The sequence below is a fragment of the Nyctereutes procyonoides genome, unplaced genomic scaffold (genome assembly GCF_905146905.1).
Source record: "Nyctereutes procyonoides isolate TBG_1078 unplaced genomic scaffold, NYPRO_anot_genome, whole genome shotgun sequence".
In the NCBI taxonomy this organism is placed as follows: Eukaryota; Metazoa; Chordata; class Mammalia; order Carnivora; family Canidae; genus Nyctereutes; species Nyctereutes procyonoides.
The window spans coordinates 8,297,789-8,319,577 of record NW_026575130.1 but is presented as its reverse complement, the minus strand read 5'-3'; the positions used below and the strand labels follow the sequence as shown (position 1 = coordinate 8,319,577).

The 21,789-nt window shown below is 39.8% G+C and overlaps 1 protein-coding gene across 2 annotated transcripts in view; it reads left to right on the top strand.

Moving 5' to 3' along the window:
- EGF (epidermal growth factor) overlaps window positions 1-20,118 on the top strand; it is a 93,264-nt gene extending 73,146 nt beyond the window's left edge. The window contains exons 17-23 of one of the 2 annotated variants that reach the window (XM_055342499.1): window positions 692-817; window positions 3,701-3,823; window positions 5,397-5,541; window positions 10,720-10,884; window positions 13,915-14,032; window positions 17,023-17,128; window positions 19,036-20,118. In XM_055342499.1, the coding sequence (XP_055198474.1) occupies window positions 692-817; window positions 3,701-3,823; window positions 5,397-5,541; window positions 10,720-10,884; window positions 13,915-14,032; window positions 17,023-17,128; window positions 19,036-19,271 (1,019 nt within the window). In that variant the 3' untranslated portion in view covers window positions 19,272-20,118. The remainder of the gene's footprint in view (window positions 1-691; window positions 818-3,700; window positions 3,824-5,396; window positions 5,542-10,719; window positions 10,885-13,914; window positions 14,033-17,022; window positions 17,129-19,035) is intronic. The other variant, XM_055342498.1, reaches the window with a different exon arrangement.
- The last annotated feature ends 1,671 nt before the right edge of the window (window positions 20,119-21,789 follow it).

Below are 21,789 nucleotides of genomic sequence, written 5' to 3'. Positions count from 1 at the left end.
AGAGCAAAGGCCAATACACATAATATCTGGAAAATAGTGAACCAGAAACATTCTTTCAGATAATACTGATTCAAAAGCTCCAGGGGATTTATGTAATCAGCAGGATTGAAAAAAATTATTTGATATTAGCTAAAAAGATAATGGATGGCATATAGTGTATATGAAATAGATAATATGTTGTTATATTACAGTGAGTTTATATTAAAATTACATAATGTATGCAGTTGACAGTAAGGAGGAAAATTTATAATTAGCTTCAAAAGCATGAATCTGAGTTTGAGTCAATTCACAAATTCAACAATTCCAATAAAAACAGCTTTTCCCTCTAAAATCTTAGGTCATAAGTTTCAGTTTAATAAGTAGATTGTGTTGGATAGTTTTCCATTTTATATTGATAGTCTTGAAATTTTCGTTAGTGATTACTGAAAAATCTCAGTTCTTACAGTCTGAAACTCTGGCACAATGTGATTTATTTACCCATACTTAGCTGATCAGACACCTAAGCAATCTGTAAAAATTGATTCGGAAGTGAACTTTATGACCAAGATGCAGAGTTTGCATTACATTTCCAAACAGTATCTGTAAGTGGCTGAATGATTGTTTGTAAGCTTCTATAAGCTTCTTTTTCCTATGATTCTCACTTATACTGGGATTGTCTACATATTTCACTAGTTCATCATTTTGCCCACAGACATAGATGAATGTGAGATGGGCATCACGATTTGCCCTCCTACCTCCTCAAAGTGCGTCAATACTGAAGGTGGCTATGTTTGCCAGTGCTCAGAAGGCTACCGAGGTGATGGGATCCACTGTCTGGGTAAGAAAGCATGTGTGCCAAGGGAGGAGGGTGGAGGCAGGCCTCCGTGGATCAGGAAACACTGTGGGTGTGATGCGTTGAGAAGAATGTAATTTAGATACCACACACATTAAGACTAAAAGAGAAGTAGTGTGACCTGTTCAAATGGACAGATCTCAATTCTTGATGAACAGTCAGGTTTGAGCCCTTATGCTATATGATTGCACTAGTCACCTGCAAGACCCTGCAGAGGTTTTGTGCCCCTCTCCTTTCTAAGTCTTTCTCTGGGGTTTGAGTGATGCCAAGTGCCTCATCAATACTCCACACCTCCAGCAATCATGGGGGCGTCATCCAGCATTTTCATTGTCACTGAATGGTTTGGGTTTTTTTTTTTTAAGATTTTATTTATTCATGAGAGACACACAGAGAGAGGCAGAGACATAGGCAGAGGGAGAAGCAGGCTCCCTGCAAGGAGCCTGATGCAGGACTGGATCCCAGCACCCCAAGATTGAGACCTGAGCTGAAGGTACTCGCTCAACCACTGAGCCACCCCAGGTGCCCCGCGTTGTCACTGAATGTTGCAGTTGAGCGGTAGGGAACTGCAGGCTTGTTGGAAGTCACTGCTGCATGCCTCGTGGAAAGAGGGTGTGGTTCTGTGGAAGGCTCATTGAGCAGTTATTGATGCTAAGTTTCAGCAGATGGGAGAGTCAAGCCGCTGACATTTAGATACAAGCAGAGAATGATTAAGACCTCTTTCATAGTCACCGTCCTCTGCCAAGGTCTGGGTGTGGCCTCTGGGGTGGGAGCTCACTTCGTGCACATCTCCTACCATTCCAGGTGTCAGTAGTACAGTAACGCCGCACAAGTGGGGACCTGCCTGAACCATCGTGGCCCAGTGAAGTGCTTCCCTGGAGTTTAACAGGGCTTTAACCTGTCTCTTTCAGTATTTTCTTTTCCTTCCGAAAACATGCAAATCTTTTCACGGTGAAGGGCAGATGACCCGATAAGAAACTAAAATGATACTGCTTTCTCCCACATGTTAAGGTGAAAGCTGAAATATCAGTCATGACTACCAAGTTTTTTTTTGGATCTGGTTGGTTTAAATCAGACCTTTATCAGATTAGTTTTGTGGAGTCCACAGTCATTTGTAAATATTCTTTTAAGCACATATTTGGCTGTCAGTCAGGAAAATGTCACTGCTCTGATTAAACTGACTCATAGATGATTTAGACAAACAGGCTTTATATTTAATTTACTTTGAAGAGAAAGGGAGGTATACATTTTGGATGTATAAACTCATTAAACTCTGGATTCTCTGTCACTAACCTACCTCTTTCCAGTAGTGTACACGCAACAGGGTGTCATGGCCCAGCCTGCCTCGTTGGCATGGAGTCTTCAGGCCACATGGAAGAACGGGCTTATTCCTGTTCCCTCTCTGTGTGTCTTTCTCCCTCACTTTCTCCCTTCCCCACTCCTTCTCCCACTATTTCTGTTCCTCTCTCCCTTCCTTCTCCCTTCCTTCCTTTCTCCTCTTCCATATATATGTGGATATAGTGCTTTAAACCATGCCTGTACATAATAAGTGCTATATAAAAGTGTTGTTGTTATTCTTAAGAGTGGTTGTATTTATTGGCCAAGAGCATTTTTTGTTTTGTTTTGTTTTTTTGTCTTTGCTTCTTGGAAAAGCTCTCTCTGACTCTCAAGGTAACAGTCCATAGAAATTTTAACAGGATGGAAGTAAAAAAAAAAAAAAAAAAAAAAAAAAGACTAAAATTGAGCCATTCAGGATAGTAGTTCAATGTGACAAATAGTTATTTGGCCCTATTAAGTGCAAAGACACAGTAATCAGAAGTGTGAGGAATACCAGAATGATGGAGGTAATGCTTGCTTGTGAGAAGAGTGGGATCAGACAGGGAGCCATGATAAGTGGTGAAGAAAGTATGTATTATGAGAGAAGTCAAAACTACAATGAAAGTTCCCAACAGGAAGAGTATCTGTCTGAGGTATTAGGAAAGACCTCATGAAGGAAGTATCACTGTGGATGGACCTTCGAGCCTGAGTAAATTTTTATTAGGCAGAAATGGGAAGGAATGGAAAGCATTCCAGGCATGAACATATGACAAGACTATTTGGGGGTAGAGAAGAGCCTAAATGAGCACTAATGCTCATGTGAGGATGTGAGGGAAACAGAAACCGAGGCTGGTAGGGTAATGTCTTAGTCTGCTTAGGCTGCCATGACAGAAGCCAGCATTGACTGGCTAACTTAGATGAAAGAAATTTATTTTCTCACAGTTCTGGAGGTGAGAAGTCCCAGATCTAGTGCCTGCTGAGTCAGTTCCTGATGGCAGCTCTTCTAGGCTTGCAGACCACCACCTTCTTGTTGTGTACTCAGATGGTCTTTCTGCTGTAGTTCAGGGGTGGGGGAATCTGGTGTCTCTTCTTTTTCTTTTCTTTTTTTTAAGATTTATTTATTCATTTATTCATGAGAGACACACTTAGAAAGGCAGAGACATGGGCAGAGGGAGAAGCAGGCTCCCTGTGGGGAGCCCATTGTGGGACTCGATCCCAGGACCAACCCCTGGATCATGACCTGAGCTGAGGGCAGATGCTCAACCACTGAGCCACCCAGGTGTCCCTCTTCCTTTTTTTATAAGAAATCCCATCCTGTTGGATTAGGGCCTCACTCTTATAGCTTAATTTAACTTTACTTCCTTGAAGGCCCTATCTCTAAATATTATCACACTGGGGGTTAGAGCTTCAACATGGGGATTTGAGGGGAGATGCAATTCAGTTCATAACAGGTGGGTTGGATTACATATGTAGAAGACTAGAAGCTGACTGCCCATCATTAGGGTTTTACTCTGTACCTCACTTTTCTCTTCCCTACTCCCTTGTTTCTGGCAGATATTAATGAGTGTCAATTGGGCATGCACACCTGTGGGGAAAATGCCACCTGTACAAATATGGAGGGAAACTATACCTGCATGTGCGCTGGCAGCCTGTCTGAACCTGGACAGATATGTGCTGGTAGGTTGGTGGGTGGTCTTAGTCCAAGGAAGGAACTTAATTTCGGAAAATTCTATACCCCTATGTATTTGCTCTAGAGATTCTAGAAATATTCAATTCAACTGAGCTGGTGAGTTTATATTCCTGATTAGGTTGATGCTAAGCTTGGGAATGTAAAATAGTCAAGTTTTCTTAATTAAGCATCTGGAATAAATTCTTTTTTTATTGCTCACAATTCAATAATGGTGGGAATACAGGTGGTTCTCTTTAACTATGCGACTAATGTCTTAATTTGTAATGTTGATTTCTGGGGCTGCTGGAAAAATTTTGCAGGTCAAGGCAGATCAGGAAGGATATCTGGACCCTTAACATTTTGAATCACTTTTAAAGCTTTTAAAATATTACCTTAAAAAACTGGTATTTCTTGATCTGAATTGGAACTTCAGCTCTTTTTCCTTTCTTTTTTCCAGATTTTTATTTATTTGAGACAGAGAGAAAGAGCACAAGCAGGGGGAGGAGCAGAGGGAGAAAGAGAAGTAGGCTTCCCGCTGAGCAGGGAGCCCAATATGTGTGTGTATGGGGGGGGGGGGGCTTGTTTGCTTGATCCCAGGACCCTGGGATCATGACCTGAGCCTAAGCCAGATGCTCGGCTGACTGAGCCAACCAAGCACCTCTTGTTTCTTTCTTTTTAAATGTCTACTTGTCTACTTGTGCTTCCTCAAGGCTTTCCCCAAAGGGCAGTATCTTCTCAGCATCTGCACCCAAGAAGGGGGAAGCTGGCTTCATTCTGACCCTGGAAACCAGGATCAGGGACTCTGTCACCACCACTGCCAGCAATTTGTCTGTCTCAGCTCTGCAAGCAGGAAACATCTTAAGAAGGGAAATTTCTGTACTTACTTGGGTCTTTTTTAAAAAATATATTATTTTTCTCACATAATTTGCTTTTCTTAAAGGCATTGAAAGACTGCTAATATTTATATAGTCAACTATACACCCTAATGTTTTCCTTTTAATGAGTGGAGAACCACTCAATAAAAGGGACCTTACCACCTTGACATTCCCTCTGTCACGGTAGCATTTCTTTTCTGTTGAATTTGCTGGTCTTGTCTTTGAAGGTCCCTCTTGAAAGTTAAATCATTTTTAGAAGCATTGTGTGGGAGAAATTTTTGATACTGGGGGTAACGGATTGTATATTGGTTGGTAGTTTATAAGCCATAAAGAGGTACTTTTGTTCAGTGAGACCCTCTTAAAGCTGGCTGTCATTTCACACCATGAGTGTGTGTTTGTGGATGACAGATGACTTTTATAATGAGACCAGTGACTCGGGATCCTTGCAATAATTTAGAATTGACCATTCCCTTACTTGCCTCCAATATGCTTTATGTCAGATAATACTGAACCTAAAGAAAGAATGGCTGGCTTCATGGTGAATGACGTGAAGTCTGGTTAGGAAAGTGAAACTAGAGTTGCTTCTGAGTTCTTGTCACTAAAAGACACTATATCACAAATTGTTCACTGAGACTAGTTCCTGATATTGATACCTGAAAGACCTAATCACTTCAGAAAGTAAAATTAATATCTTTGATTTTTGTAGACTCTACTCTGCCTTCTCATCCCATGGAGGACAGTCACTATTCTGTGAGAAATGGTTATCGGGAATGCCCCTCATCCTATGATGGGTACTGCCTCTATAATGGTGTGTGTATGTACATTGAAGCAGTCGACAGATACGCATGCAAGTAAGTCAAGTCTTTGTGATGGCAGAGAGGTATGATGTTGCAGTCTGTAACCTTTTGCTAATTCATAAAATTTGTATCAAGGAAGTTCTTCTATAATTAGGTTTTTGCTAGGGAAAAATATATAAACACATACATATATATATATAAAGTGCATGTGTGTGTGTACATGTATTGCACTCTCTCTGCAAACTCCACCCCCAACCCCCTAGCTGCCAATAGTAAATATACATTTAAAGAATTGGTGATTTTCCCTTTTACTTAACTTGATGTTACTACTGATACAGTCTGGGGCTTAAACCTCTCGTTCTAGCTGAAAACTTGAGTTTGTGAAAGAATCCCTGAAAACTTTGAATTGTTTCCCGCTGCATATGTGGAGAACATCCACAATATGTTTCTGAATTTACAAAAGTGTAATATATACACACTGGACTTCTTACCTTCAATTGTCAAAACTGGAAAAAAAATATTTTTCTTCAGTTCCTAATATTGGCGTTTACATTTCGGTTGCTTAGTAACAAGTGCCGGAAATGGGGCCTGCTGTATTTGCTCCTTCCTCATCCCTGTGAAGGTTTCAATAGTGGGCACAGTCAACTGAAAAGTAGATTTAAGGGTGACTATGAGTCTTCCTACCATACTTACTCAGAAAACATTTCCCTTCTGGCAGTATCTAATTCTGCATCAAATTTTACTTTTAATGGATTTCAGATTTTGAAGTCAATCAGAGGGAGCTGATAGGTCCAGAAAAATAAACAGGTCTCCTGTGGCTAGAATCCTGACTCATTGATGATTTTCCCTGTGCCTGAGGAAGAAGTGATAAAATATTCTGGTCCTCATGAATAGATGCTATAAGCTTAAAGGCTTTTATTATTTTATGAATAATAATCAGCAGAAACATAGTCTAAATTGTTAGGAGAGCAAGTTACATTCTGTGACAAAGGGAATAGCCTTGCATTATAAATCGTATCAGCCAGACAAAAATAATGAAAAATACTCGTGAATATTAGTGAAAATGACTTAATGCTCATAGAATTCTACCTTCATATTCAGACGCTGTAATTTTTCTAACCTAAGATAAATCCAATATTCATAGTAGTTATCCTTGATTTTGATAATAAGAATAAATTATTTTTTACTTATTCATGGTTCCTTATTATCCAAAATAATGAAATCATGAAGATAAATGTCCTACTTTATTAGATCATGATTTGTTTATCTCTATGATACTTTAGATTATGAGAGATATTACAATAATGTGAGGGATACTTCACAATTACGAATTGCATTTAGTACATTATTTTCATTTGACCCAATGGCATCGATTCATTAAATGATTTATGAACTCTTTAGTACACTGCTTTTCTGTCATTAAATCCTGATGAAAATATCTTATTCCCTGATAAGGTTTTAAACATGAATTGCTACCAAATGACAATTAAACTAGAGATAACACTCACATTTAAGGACCTTTAATCAAAAGCAATATTTAAAATATCACCAGAGGCCCATTAATCTAGATCATAACTTTGGTTTTGAATTCTACGTTTAATAAAAATGTGGTTTAATCAGACATTCAACCCTTTCCTCCTTTTGCCTCAATGACCTCACCTTGTATTTTTTAAATTCTATGATAACACATCTCTAGGAGTGCTCACCACTCCAACTTTTATTAGAAACACCTCCTGGACATCATTCTGCAGGGTTCTGAATACCATGAGAAGGTTTATAAAGGGCTCCTCTTCTTTCCTTGCTTGAAGGCAGTGGAAGCTCCCCTCAGATACAGAGATCCCCTGGCTGCCTGGGGTGCAGAGGATGTGAGAACTGAAGTCTCCACACCCCAGATCTTTCTCAAAGTTTCCCTGGTCTGGAGATTCTCAGAAGACCAAGCCCCTTGAGCTAAAAGGAGGTCCTCATTCATTCTGATTTGGCTTTGAACCAACCCACAGGTTGGCCAGGTCTTCTTGAGACCAAGCTGCCCCAGCACCAGTGTTGTGAAATGTTTCATGGAAAAGGAGTTGTGTGGTCAAATCAGTCTGAGAAATGCTGCATACTCTAGCCCTCAGTTCTTGATCATAGTACATATGCCACAATGTGAAAAAATTTTGTTGACCTTTTTTCAATCTAGAATTTCTTGAAATGATTTGACCAAAATAAACTCAGATTTGAATAATTTATCCGATTAAATAAACCCAAGAATCTTTTGCTTGGTTAAACAGAACTAATTAATAATGCCAAGAACTAGTAGTGGATGGCCCATCCATGTGAAATGCTGGCTTACTGCTTTGGGCCTTATATGGCCCAGAGAGGCCCTGATATTACTGCTTGGCTTGGCTGCCCAGGACTCTTGCCCATGTAATTGGCATATTTCCTGAGACCCTAAAATCTCTAAGATTAACATCCAACAGCTTAAAAGTGGCTGCTAGGCATTGGTAGTAAATTACTATAACCAAAGATAGCTAGAATTAAAACAGTATCCAGGAAAGCCTGAAATAACTTGACAGTCTGTTATTCTTCCTACACTTAGATCCTGTTATGTCTTTCATGATCCGTTCTAGAAGAATAACTTGAGGTGCACAGAGCTTAAAACCCTTTTCGGGAGTAGCCCAATGTAGAAAAATTAGAGAGGGTGACAAAACATGAGGGACTCCTAACTCTGGGAAATGAACAAGGGGTAATGGAAGGGAAGGCGAGCGGGGGGGATGGGTGATGGACCCTGAGGGGGGCGCTTGATGGAATGAGCACTGGATGTTATACTATGTGTTGGCAAATCGAACTTCATTTAAAAAATATATAAAAATAATTTAAAAATTTAAAAAACAAGAAAAAAAAGGAAGTAGTCTAATGTAGCAAAAAGAACACAGGCTTTGAAATCAGAAAACCATTTGGATCAAACCTGCCATTCACTGATTAAAAGCAAAAAAGATAAAAAGTAACTAGTATCGGCAAGGAAGTGGAGAAAAAGGAGCCCTCATACACTGCTGATGGAAATATAAACTGATACAGCCACTGTGGAAAACTGCATGGAATTTCCTCAAAAAATTAAAAATAGAAATACCATATAATCCAATAATTCTACTCTTGGGTATTTACCCAGAGAAAAGGAAAAACACTAATTCAAAAAGATATCTATCACAGCATTATTTACAATAGCCTAGATATAGAACCAATCTAAGTGTCCACTGATACGTGAACGGATAAAGAAGATGGTGTGTGTGTGTGTGTGTGTGTGTGTGTGTGTGTGTGTGTGATGGAATATTATGCAGCAACAGAAAGGATGAGATATGCCATTTGAAACAACAATACTCTGGGAGGGACCCAGAGTATATTACGCTAAGTGAAATAAGTCAGACAAGAAAGACAAATACCATTTAACTTCACTTCTATGTGGAATCTAAAAAAAATGAATAGACAAACAAAAAGCAAAATGGGACCTGTAAATACGGAGAACAAACTGATGGTTGCCAGAGAAGAGATGGGTAGGGGGATGGGTAAAATGAGTGAAGGGGAGAGTGAGATACAGCCTTCCCGTTATGGAATGAGTAAGTCATGGGAATAAAAGGCACAGCATAAGGGGGTATAGTCAGTGACATCGTAACAGGGATACGTGGGGACAGATGGCAGCTACATCTGTGATGAGCAGAGCATACTGTGTACTCTTGTCAAATCCTTATGTTGTACCTGAAACTAGTGTAACATAGTGTCAGCTATGCTGAACCAACCAACCAACCAACCAAAGCCCTGCCATTCACCAGACCTGATACAAGTTACTTAACTCTTTTGACCCTCACTTTTCTCATCTGTAAAATGGGAATTTGCTATTGAAAGTAAAGTGAGTAAAAGTCCCTAGCACGGTGTCAGATACATAGGCTGCCTAACAAATGCTAGTTTCATTCCTCTTCTCTCTGAAAGTGACTTTCCAACGCTCTTATGACCAACTTCAAGCTAGACTGGGACTAGGATCTAGATCCTTTTTTTAAAAAAAAAAAAAGATTTTATTGATTCATGAGAGACAGAGACGGGGGGCGGGGGTAGACACAGACACAGGCAGAGGGAGAAGCAGGCTCCATGCAGGGAGCCCTATGTGTGTACCCGGACTCGATCCGGGTACTCCAGGATCACACCCTGGGCCGAAGGCAGGTGCTAAACTGCTGAGCCACCCAGGGATCCCCGGATCTAGATCTTTTGCAGTTTCATCTCATGCTTTTTCCAAGCTCTCTTCCCCGGTGAGAACCAGTATCAATTCCCTGGGCATTCATTCCTTCAGCTCCTTTTGGAATGAGGCGCAGATAGATAACTGACCCAGGGCTGGGGGGTGGGGGGAGAAATTCCTAACAAGTGAGTAGCTCAAAATGCTCAAAGGAATATTTTTGACTTTTATGCTCCTGTGAAGAGTGATAGAATACGATTGTACCCACGATCCCCTAATTTCTGGAAGTATACATTCCCAGTAGATGGCAGCATTGTTTCATTTACTTTTATCTACACGTTCGTGGCTCCCGTGGGTGGCTGGTAACACTAGTTACCATTTCGCTAATGAAACACTGAAAGCTCCTTTTCCTCCATTTATTTTTCTCTCCCTTGAAGAAAGGACGCAAATGTCCGTGTGGCATCACTGAGACCTTTTCTCTTGGGCCAGTGGTGATTTTTTTTTTTTTTTTTTAAAGAAAAGAAATGTTTCCTTGGCCGACTAGGCTGCCCTTCCTGTTCAGAGACTACACATTGTTGTATAAGCCTGGTCTCCAGTGAGGGACTCTGCCTTCAAATTCTTCCTTCCTTTGACCTATACTCTCTGCAATCTGGCCAAACATTTGTTCAAAAACTCTCTGGGCTCTCAGGGCAGAGTTGCTTTGCGTTGGTCTTAAAGGTAGCTTCTCTGGCCTAACAGAAGCTGATCTTTAATCAATGTTCTGCAATGCCTTATAGAGGCGGCATGCAAATAATCCCTCATCAGTCCGGGTGCAAACAGACCAAGGGGTGGGGGTGGGGGGTGGGGGTGGGGGTCCATGCTGCATGAACTTGTCCATCACGGTGCTTTCAACTGACCCCTGATGGATTTTCCATATGCTTCTAGAGAGCCGAGTTTGGGGAGTGCAGGGGTTGAAAGCAGGATATAGAATCTGAAAAATATCTGCGTTTTTGGCCGGGGCTTGCGGCTGACCTGTGTTTGGTGTGTTGTTACAGCTGTGTTTTTGGCTACGTCGGGGAGCGATGTCAGCACCGAGACCTGAAATGGGAACTGCGCCACGCGGGCCAGGGCCGGCAGCGGCAGGTCGCCGCGGTGGCCGTGGGCGTGGCCGTGCTCGTCCTGCTGCTGCTGCTCGGGCTGGGGGGCGCGCACTGCTACAGGTGACCTTTCCCTCCCCGTGCACCTTGCACCTGGCTCTAGCGCCGCCCGCCCGAGGGCATGCCTGCCTCCGCGAGATGAACTTTCTCTGCACACTTGCCACATCGATTTGAAAGGGGGAATGGCCATAAAAGAAAACAAGAAATGGCTGAGGATGATGTGGCTGCTCTAAAACATCGACGGTTTTACTTGTCCTTGTTGCATTCCAGTCTTTGTCGGTATATCTGCATTTTTGAAAAAGATTTTATTTATTTATTCATGAGAGCCACAGAGAGAGAGGGAGAAGCAGGCTCCCTGCGGGGAGCCCCATGCGGGACTTGATCCTGGGACCCCAGGATCATGACCTGAGCCAAAGGCAGATGCTCAACTGCTGAACCACCGGGTGCTCCTATCTGCACCATTTATGGGGTTTTTATTGAGCATAATACACTTTCATAGTCCACTTTTCTTCTCTTAGGTGTCACCTGCTTCCCCAACCCCACCCCCGCTCGCATGTGGGCGGCATAATTAGTTTTTCTTGGCTGCCTTCCCCTCAAGGGATTTCCCACAAAGCATTAACTTCTGTTCAAGAGAATCAGTGTTTTCCCTCACTTGGAAGGTCCTTGGGTTTTGCGTTTTCAGTAATTTCAAAGTAAAAGTTGAAAACTCTGGAGCAAAAATATTTATACATTTAATCTCAAAAAATACTACATTAAGGTGAAGGGATCATTTTCCTTTTTCTTGAAAAGGGCTTCATCCTCCACTATCATCAATGTTGACAAGCATTTTATGTACTGTTAGAGCTTGTGCTGTACAAAATTATTGAGTCATAACACTTTTGGACTGAAGGGAACCTTATAGAATTATCTAACTCAATTTCATCATTTTACGGCTGAAGAACCTAAGGCCAACTTACCTAATGGTCCCAATTCTCTGAAAATGTAGGGAGTACGTACTTACATGACCACCTGCAGAATAAAATTCAACCACATTTACCAGTGCTATGCATCCACTCAGATGGCAAGTGTCATGTATTATGGAGAATTTCAGCATATCATCCAGGATGTGCTCGTCTGAGATCCTGCTGTATCTTAGCATTGTGGTTAAGAGCATGGGTTTTAGGATCAGATTGCGCAGGTACAAGTCCCAGTCATGCTGAAGTCATAACAGGCGTGTTATCTAACCTCTGTATTCATTAATTTCCTTTGCTATAAAAGGGGAACAAAGAACAGTAATAATGTCAAGAGTTATTATAAAATTAATTGAGTTAAGAGTTTAGAACTGGCATAGAGGACTTAATAAACACTATGTTATTATCATGGGGATTTGTTATGAGCTATAATCTTCCCACCAAGAGTAACATGTTCTGAACCTCTTTTACACCTTGAGAGACAAGGTTCTCTTGAAATTTTTAGTTCAGAGGTTCAACAGTAACCATTTATTTCACTTTTTAGCTTGGTATTGGACTTGTAGAAAGAGTATCAAATAATCAAGATTTGTCCCATTGGACAGAATGCCAAAAGAAAAGTAGATGCTTGGCAAATAGTGTAGAAAAAATTGAAGCAGGAAACTCAAGTTCATGTGTGCCATAATTATTAAGTATTTTTTTCTTATTCTGTGGGTTATGACATAATAAATAAATTTTATTTTCTGCTGATGTTCTTCAGAACTCTGGATTGAAAGCTAATGTCAGATTGCTGGCTCTTTGGACTTAGAATTCAAGGACCAGCTCAGCTGGTTAGAGTAGACTTTATGTACAAATAAGAACATTTTTAGCTTCTGACCCCCATATATCTAAATCAAAAGTGATAAGAATTATTTTTTCGTAAAGAAAACTCATCAGAACCTTTTCTCTTTTTCTTTTAACTGAAAGGCATCCAAAGTTGTAAAGTTCTTTCTGAGCAGATGTATGGGTATTTACCTAATGGCTCTGATCAGTGGAGCAGCTTACCCCCCTGCAAATTTTCGACTATGTTTTTTGATTGCATCAGTACTTTGGTGTATTGATTCTGAGACGATCAAATTAAGACTTCTAGTCTAAATATTGTCATGTCACCAAAGTATACCGATAAATACAGCTCTACCCTTGAGTTTTTAAGTGAGGCATATTGAATGATTTTCCTAAAGAGTTAGAATCAGTTATTTCCTCCTTTTGTATCACTCCTTGCCTCTCTTGTCTCGATTGAGCATTGATACTCTTTGTCTCCTAGAGGGACTTAGCTGCCACCTGCCCAAGATAGCAGCACTATTTTTGGAATCTTGGGCTGGCTGGTGGTTTTTTAAATATTTTTTTAAAAAAGGTTTTATTTGCTTATTCAGGAGAGACACAGAGAGAGAGAGAGAGACAGAGACACAGGCAGAGGGGGAAGCAGGCTCCCCACAGGGAGCCTGATGTGGGATTTAAACCTGAGACTCCGGGATCATGCCCTGAGCCTAAGGCAGACACTCAACGACTGAGCCACCCAGGCGTCCCTGGCTAGTGGTCTTTACCACCACATTTCCTTCATTGCCTTCCTTTCAATGGCTGCTCCATACATTATGTACCTGTCTCTCTCCCTCTAGAAGCTACAGCTCTGGGGACAGGTATCCCAGCCTAATACTAGATCTCCCCCACTTTACTCCCCTTCCTCTCGGGCATGACACCATGCCTTCTATAGACTTTGTGCTTCATGTTTGTCAAACAAGTATTTATGAAGCTAGATTTGGAGGCAAAAGACCTATCCTATTTCCTAGGTTGGCAATTATGAGATAGTATTCTCTTGGGTCCTCCACTCTGTGTTCTTGTGTCTGATGCCTTTCAGCAACCAGACTAGTGGGAGGAACCCAGCCATCTCACAGAACCTTGAAAAAAACGAAATATCATCTGGAAAGTTCTGCAGAAAAGAATACAGAGCAATCCCAAAGTTATGCTCCTAGTTTTCTTAATATTTCTTCTTTCAGACATTTTAGGTACCTATATTTCAATAGCAAAAGTGGTTGTCCCTGACCATCACTGAGTGGGCTACTGGTTGTGTTTTGTTTTGAAATTGTCTCACATTTTGGCTTTATTGCAGGACTAAGAAGTTGTCATCAAAAAATTTAAAGAATCCTTATGAAGAGCCAAGCAGAGAGGGTAGCAGTAGCAGGCCTTCAGACAGCGAGGCTAGGATGGCCTCTTGTCCCCAACCTTGGGTAATGTGACCAAAGTACATGAAGCAAGAAATTGGCTTCATGTAGATCCCAGCTAATTTTTTCTCATAATTTTCTTCTATCCTGTAACTTCTTCTAACTCGTATTTTTGTGAATTATGTAAAAAGTCTTTCCCAATTTTTAGGTAATCTCTTTCAAATCGTTTTCTTAAAAGCCTAAGACTATGCTCTATTTTTCTTTCTTTTTTCTTCTGGTTTCTCACTGTAGCTGTTTGTTCGTTTGTTTATTCATTTCTTTGAAACACAGCTGATGCTCTAATTTTCTTAATATTTTTTTTCTTCACATACATTTTAAATCCCTAAGTTTCAGCAGCAAAATAGTTGCCAGGTATAGCAAATAAAAATACAGGACACCTAGATAAGTTCATACTTATAGTGAATGTTCAAATTAAAATTCAAATTTAATTGGGTGTCTTGTATTTTATCTGGCAAACCTATACATTTTCCAAAAAGCATAGTGATTGGGAAGTTCAAAATGCTTCATAAATCACCCACTTCAGTAACTGATCTTGAAACCATATAGGGCAAGCTTAGATAAGCTAAGCTTCCTTGAAACTGTTGGAATTTCCATTTCCAGACACCTGTCAGAGACAACTTGAGTGGTTCAGTGTATACTGCTGGTATTATTGGGGGCATATATTGCAGAAGAGGCTGGTCTAATACGTGGCAGATCCATTGGGGGATTGAAACCTGTGGGCAAATAGGGAAAAGGTTATTAGGGGATGTTTTGGAGGGGCAGAGGCAACATATGTCTCCTTCCCACACCACTCCCCCACCCCCCTGCCCCCACCATACTCTTTCCCAGAGAATAGCTTACCTGTGGCCATGCTTTTGCTCAACAGGTCATCACTGATCCTGTCTCTTATAGGCATTCAGTGTATACTTGTTTTCTGGCTACAACTTAAAATACAAAAATAAAACAAGAAATGTGAAGTCTAGCCTTACACTCCTACTAATTGGCTGTCTGAATCTTCAGTAGTTTACTTATCCCCTGTTTCCTCTTCAGGACACTGAGGGGTGTGGATTAGATGACCTCTGAGATTCCTTCTGTATCTTCAGATCCCTAAGTGTGTGCTTCTTGGTGGGCTTACCTCTAGAACATCCTCAGTTCTTTGAGTGGTCATGACTGTGTGGACTTCTGACTGACTTGTATCGCACCTGTTGGGCTCTATGGCGTTTCATTCAGGTTTTGAGTAGCAACTTTAATTCATGTTCTTGAAATCTTTGGAAAAGAAGGAGAAACCATTTGTATCTAGTTTTTAAAAAAATCAAAAATACTTGCCACTGTCATTAGCAGCTTGTTGGCTTCAAGCTGTGGGAGGAGGCCTCGGGCTGCTGAGCTCAGCCCCCCAACCCATCATAACTGTCCACTCTAATTGTCATTGACACCAGCTGCTGCTACAGATCTCAGTGGGAGCAGGAGAGAGCTGAGCCTCTGAGATGGCAGGAGAAGCAGCAGAACCGAATTTGGTTCCATCAGCTGCTTTGGAACCTATGTTCCAAATCTGAGGACATATGTTCTTCTGAGGACCTATGTTCTTCTGCGCAGACAAACATGTGGCTGGAAAATTTGCAGTGCAGAGGGGCTGGCTTTAGATTTTAGTCAGAAATAATGGTGTATGCCCTTAAACAATGGATCGTGTAACGATTTTGCAATATGTCACTGCAGAGAGACCATTAATGAAGAGAAAGCAGTGAAGGATAATTAGCATTGTGGAAAATAAGAAAATGGAAACACATGTTCATGGGATCTGCCAACATTTCTCTCCCTAATTGACTCCAGTCGTTGTGCTTCCTACACTTTTCTCAAAGAGAAATATGAGCAGGGAGGGTTTTGTTGTTTTTTTTTTGATTCCCTTTTCTTTATTTTATTTCTGAGTTATGGACTCTTCCTGTGGAGGGTCCATTTCTGAACCAACAGAGAGCATGATCAGCTAAAATCTTGGGGACAGGCTGATTGGTGAGGAAGGACTTTTGCAAATTGCATTATTTGTCCTAAGGCATGAGATAACTTATTTTCATATTTCTCAAAGAGAAATATGAGCAGGGAGGGTTTTGTTGTTTTTTTTCGATTCCCTTTTCCTTATTTTATTTCTGAGTTATGGACTCTTCCTGTGGAGGGTCCATTTCTGAACCAACAGAGAGCATGATCAGCTAAAATCTTGGGGACAGGCTGATTGGTGAGGAAGGACTTTTGCAAATTGCATTATTTGTCCTAAGGCATGAGATAACTTATTTTCTTTCATTTTAGCATTGACCTATTTTCTTTCATCGATCTATTTTAATACCTAATCCATCTAGTGTGCATGTGAGCCAGTGGACTCTGGTCAGCCTACACTCCAAGTGCCCAATGAATTGTGGGTAATACAATAAGGGCAAAAATAATAATTTTTTTGACCAAAGAGAAATGCTGAATCTTTCTGGGCCTGCCTTTTAGAATTCTTGTTGCTGAAGTGTTCAACTATGAAAAGGCATTTGGGGCATTCCTGCAAAACAGTAGTTATGCTATTAGTTGTTATTACCAACCTCCTCAGAATTTGGTAGCATGTTTAAATGAATTTTATTAACTAAACAAACACATGTATTTGAAAAATTGGAGTACATACATATATGAGCTCTTATTTGTCTGGTCTTTGGGCAATGCTTAGAATACTTAGGGATTCTTGGATTGCTTTAAATAAAACAGTGGGACCCTTGGGATCCATGACCCAAAAGTTAGGATTCCAGAATTAGAATAAATCTTCAGTAAAGGCATTGGTAGTGCCTATTTGCCTTAATCAACATAAGGCTCCCAGTTGAAAACTGAATCTTTTATTAGCAAGAGAAATAAATTTGACAGGGCCTTTCTTTCAGCTTCCACCTTCCATATGATGAACACAAGGAAGCCATAGACTTTGACTTAATGTGTGTTGAAATCATTGATGAGTTATAGCTATGTCCTCTCCCTCCCTTCCTCCCCTGTATACTCTGCAGTTTGTGGTTATAAAGGAACATCAAAATCTCAGGAATGGAAGTCATCCTATGGCCCTCAAGGATGGTGAGGCAGCAGGTGTTAGCCGGTTTTCCTCTCCGGAGCCAGGTGAGTGGCTATCTTTACCTGGATCCTGAGTGTTTTCCTGAATGTGAAATTCTCACGGATGCGCAGATACAATACTTCAACTGTATAAGCTATGTGAGCAGCTGAGCTGTAGTGAAATGCCATAGACCTTTAGAGAAATGTATTTGGATTAGATTCTTATCTTGCACGAGATTACCATGTTCGCTCAAAATTCTGGTCACATACCAGTCTGCTAGATCACTTTGAGCAAACACACAATGAGTGACTATTTTGAAATCAGCTGCATTTTTTAGATCATTCTTGGGGTTAGGGATCTGTACTGGTAGCCATAGGTATAGTTCTGGTGAAATTGTAAATGACTCCAAGAAAATGTGTTCCATGTTCTAGTAGGAAGGTTCCTGTGAATTTAAGTTGTTCTGAGGGTCTTCCTGGGGATTTGGGAGTGTTTACATCTTATCAAGGGCCAGCCCTCAGCCAAATGCCTGGCCACCTGTGAAGTCCATTCGGGCTACTGGGAGAGGGTCCATAAAAACAACCCAGGTTCTCAGACTACTCTGGAATTCAATCTGCTTCAGGTGGAAATGGAATTAGATACCTTATAATACTTTTGCCAAGAGTTGCATTGTGATAAACATCTTGAGCATGGGGCTCAGATATCAATTTTATTTCATAACTCAGAGGACAAGGTTGAACATGTTTGAATCATAAGCTGTTAGAAAGTTTCAGAGAAACTTTGAGCCAACAAAACCAGTTTCTGTGCTGAGGGGGGGGGTTTCAGCTTTGCTTATATTTTCTGATGTCTGTCCTTTATGAATATGCTTGTTACTCTCCTCTTCAAATTTCCCTAAAGAGAGAACATAGGATTCTTGTTTTACAAAACTCACTCTGCATCTGTCTCATACGTGTATTGCCATGTAACCCAAATTCAGTAGAACGTTTTTTTTTTCCTTTGGTGAAGGCTTTGGATATTAAGGTACACTTTAGAATTGAATATTAAAACTACAATAAATAAAATTTTATATATAAACTGTTACCAGGCTTGTTCCCCACTTAATGAAAACGTTGGACATTTTCAAAAGTTGCTTGGGTTTTGTTATTATTACCAATGTTATGAGAAAGTAATGGAATATCCTATCATTACATATTGCTTTTTCTTGAGGAGCTAAAAGCACATGATTCTTTGTTACAGAAGTAATTCACTGTGGAGGTATATATAATTTTTCCAGTTAATCAGTAGCACAATGATTTGACCAAGGTATGGTTAAACTCAGAAAAGAACTCAGGATCTGGTTAGCTAAGTGCACAGGAAAAGATTAGAGTAGCCTTTTTGCTTATTCTACTGTGGTTTGACTTACTCTCTGTGGGCCATTCATAAAACTGTCTCCCAATTTGAGTGATCACACCCTCTGATCACGGCCAGCTGTCTCATAAATGCACGAGATAAAAGTGCACAAAGAGATCCAAGGTAGGGAAGTAGAATGGAGAATGAGATAAAAGATTGAGATTGGCTCTGAGCCAATTCCTTCTCTGCTCCTGGAAAACCCATAAAAACACAGGCTGTACTAGTGGTGGATCCAAGGAACCATATTCATTGACCTCAACCAACATCAATTGGTGCAGGTTGAGTTAGCACCATGCTATGGGCAAAGTACCATGCTAGACATGCAAGTGCACCTCAGCTCTGTTCTCAAGTCTCCCAGAAGGGGAGAGATATTCACAGAGAATGTTAGAAGAATGTCAAGCATGGCCTTTGAATCATCTCATCCAACCAAGACTAATTTTTTAGAAATCGGGTCCAGAGAGTCTGAGAATGGATTCATTTTGTGTCTCATCTTTCAGGCCTACTCTCTAATCACTATCATTAGGGCCTCTCTTGCTGGACATCGTGAATGATGTGAACCCTAAAGTTTCTTATTCCTTTTGTATAGGGTCAGTAAAACCGACCTCATGGAGAAATGAACACCAGTTATATAAGGACACAGAGCAAGGCTGCTGCACTCCACCATCCAGTAATAGAGGCGCCGGCTCTCAGTCAATGGAGCAGAGCTTTTCTGTCCCCTCCTATGAGGCACAGCCCATTGCTTTGGGGGTTGAGAAGCCACAGTCTCTCCTATCAGCTAACCCTTATTGCAACAAAGGGACCCAGATCCACCACACCAAATGAAGTTGATTCAGTGACAACTGGAATTAAAAGGTCAAAAAGTATAAACTGTATTGATAGACGGTAATATTTCATTTCAAAAAGTAGAGGGAAAATACAGATTTTGGTGCCACGATCTCTTCAACTAATCACCAACCCAGGGTCCTGGAGACAAATATGTAGTTGTGCTTTTGTTTCTTCCTTCAAGCAGTCCCACTGCAAATTTTCAAGTAAGAGCAACTGGGAGAATCACTAGGGAACTCATTAGAAACTGGAACACAGTATTACTCTGTGTTATCTTCTGTAGTCAATACAGACAGATTGTTTTTTTTCTCTGCAGCCCCAGAAGAAATTAGGTGAAAGCAGGTAACCACACTTGTCTGTTTATATAAGGTAATTCCTTTTATCTGGACAGAATATTTAGCTCAATCTTATAAAAATGATTAGAATATTAAAATTGCTGTTATGATACATTGTAGGTACCTAACCTACCATCAGTGTGGTCCATGCTGTTAATTTCATGGAACGAATTTTTATAAATTGACCAAAAAATGTATTAACTTAGAACCTGATTTCTTTGGAATGAGTTGGCTTATTTTTTCTATTTTAAAATCTTTGAATTAAAATATTTTATTTTTAAAAAATAACTCAAGAGACATCGGTGTTTCTCAAGCTTTACCATTCTTTCCCCATGAAATGTTTTTAATGAAAATGGTAAATTTTCCTTTCATGTGTTGGCACAGAATTTTTACTTCTTTTCAAATATGAGATTGCAAGCAAATTTTCAGATTTATTTTCATTTTGAACAATGAATATCTTCTAATTATTTAAATAAAATAATCATAAAACATAAACATTTTCTTGTATTCCTGGTTAAGTTATAAATTATACTCTAGGGGATATTAAAGTTGAACCAAAGTGCTTTGCCAAGGTGATTGTCAGAGCTTCCTATTGTTAAAGTTCTAAAAATAGTTTTGAAATGTATTGTTGTAACTTTGTAAAGTAAAACTTCACAAGGTGTTCTAATTCAATCTTATTCTTATAGCTAAGACGTTATAAATCACACAACCTAATACAGTAAGTGTAGACTATTTGGGCCTTTGGATTATTCAGTTTATGCATTAGCTGACCCTTTTGCTTATCTTTTCTTGCATTTCTTTTCAACTCCTTAGACTTTGGTTAGGCCAGAAATCAGCATAAAAAGGAGTTGAAGCACATCTCTTCAAGTCGATACTTAGAAATTTTGGTAAAGATTTAGTGGTGAGGAGGATAACTTATATTAGATAATTATTCAGTGTGACCCCTTTCACAGATTTATACAAATACAGATTTTTCTTTATTCTGTATAAAATTTTACTTTAATTGACAGTGGGTACCCTGAAGGATTAGAAGACCTATTTTTTTTTTCTAATGAGTGAAATGACCTCAGAAAACAATACTCAGAATGTTCCCAACTATGGTGAAATTATATTCTGAAATGTGAATGGTTTTTTTTCTTCCTAAAATCAAGCATTTCTGAAGTTTTCAGGGTATAGATTATACAATTTTTAAAAACTTTACTACCTCTTTCTTTTAGAATTTCAATGATAACTAAAGAGATGACATGAGACCATAGTAGCTCATAACGTAACATTATCTTTGAACCAGATAATCCCTTTTCCTTCAAGACTTTCAATGAATCTAATACCTCATAAGTTGGGACCATGTTAAATCCCAAACCAGGTGGTAACACTGGCTTCCTGGTCAGATTAAAGAAAAAGCGTACTTTGCATTCTTTAATCACCAAGTCACCATGAAGAGATAGCTCCCTTTCTTATGGTTTCACATTTCTACCAGAAATATCCTCCTTTAAGAAATTATTTTAGAAAAGAGCTTTTTCATCTGAGATGTTTGATTTTCATTTTTTTCCAAACTGAATATTTTTATTTCCTAACTCTCATGGTCTCATTGGGCACAATGCCTGATTGTGATTCTGTTTGACTAACATGTTGCCTACTACATATAAAATGGGCATTCCACCCTCTTTTCTAGCATCTAATGAAGGCTAACTACACTTGTATTCTTTTATTTTTTAAGAAGATTTTATTTATTTATTCATGAGAGACACACAGAGAGAGGCAGAGACATAGGCAGAGGGAGAAACAGGCTTCCTGCGGAATCCCAGGACCCCGGGATCACACCCTGAACCAAAAGCAGATGCCCAACCAATGAGCGACCCAGGCATCCCCACTGTATTCTTTTAAAACAAGTTCCACATATTGGCCTTAATTTCCAGCTCATGTCCTTTTCATGTAAATCAATTATTATTGTGTGATAATTGTGTTAAAAGCACTAAATAATAAATCCTTAAAAAGTAATCTGGGGAGAAAAGGAAGATACCCAGTCATTTTAAGTAGCTGTGAGAAGCAACATGTTGTTATGTTTTGCTTTGTTTTACTTTTTCCTTCTTTTTTTGAGTCTTTAAATGAGAAACTCTAGCTGTATGCATTGTTTCGACCTGAGCTTTCCAAATTTAGACATTCCTGAAGCAGAGAGTACTTTC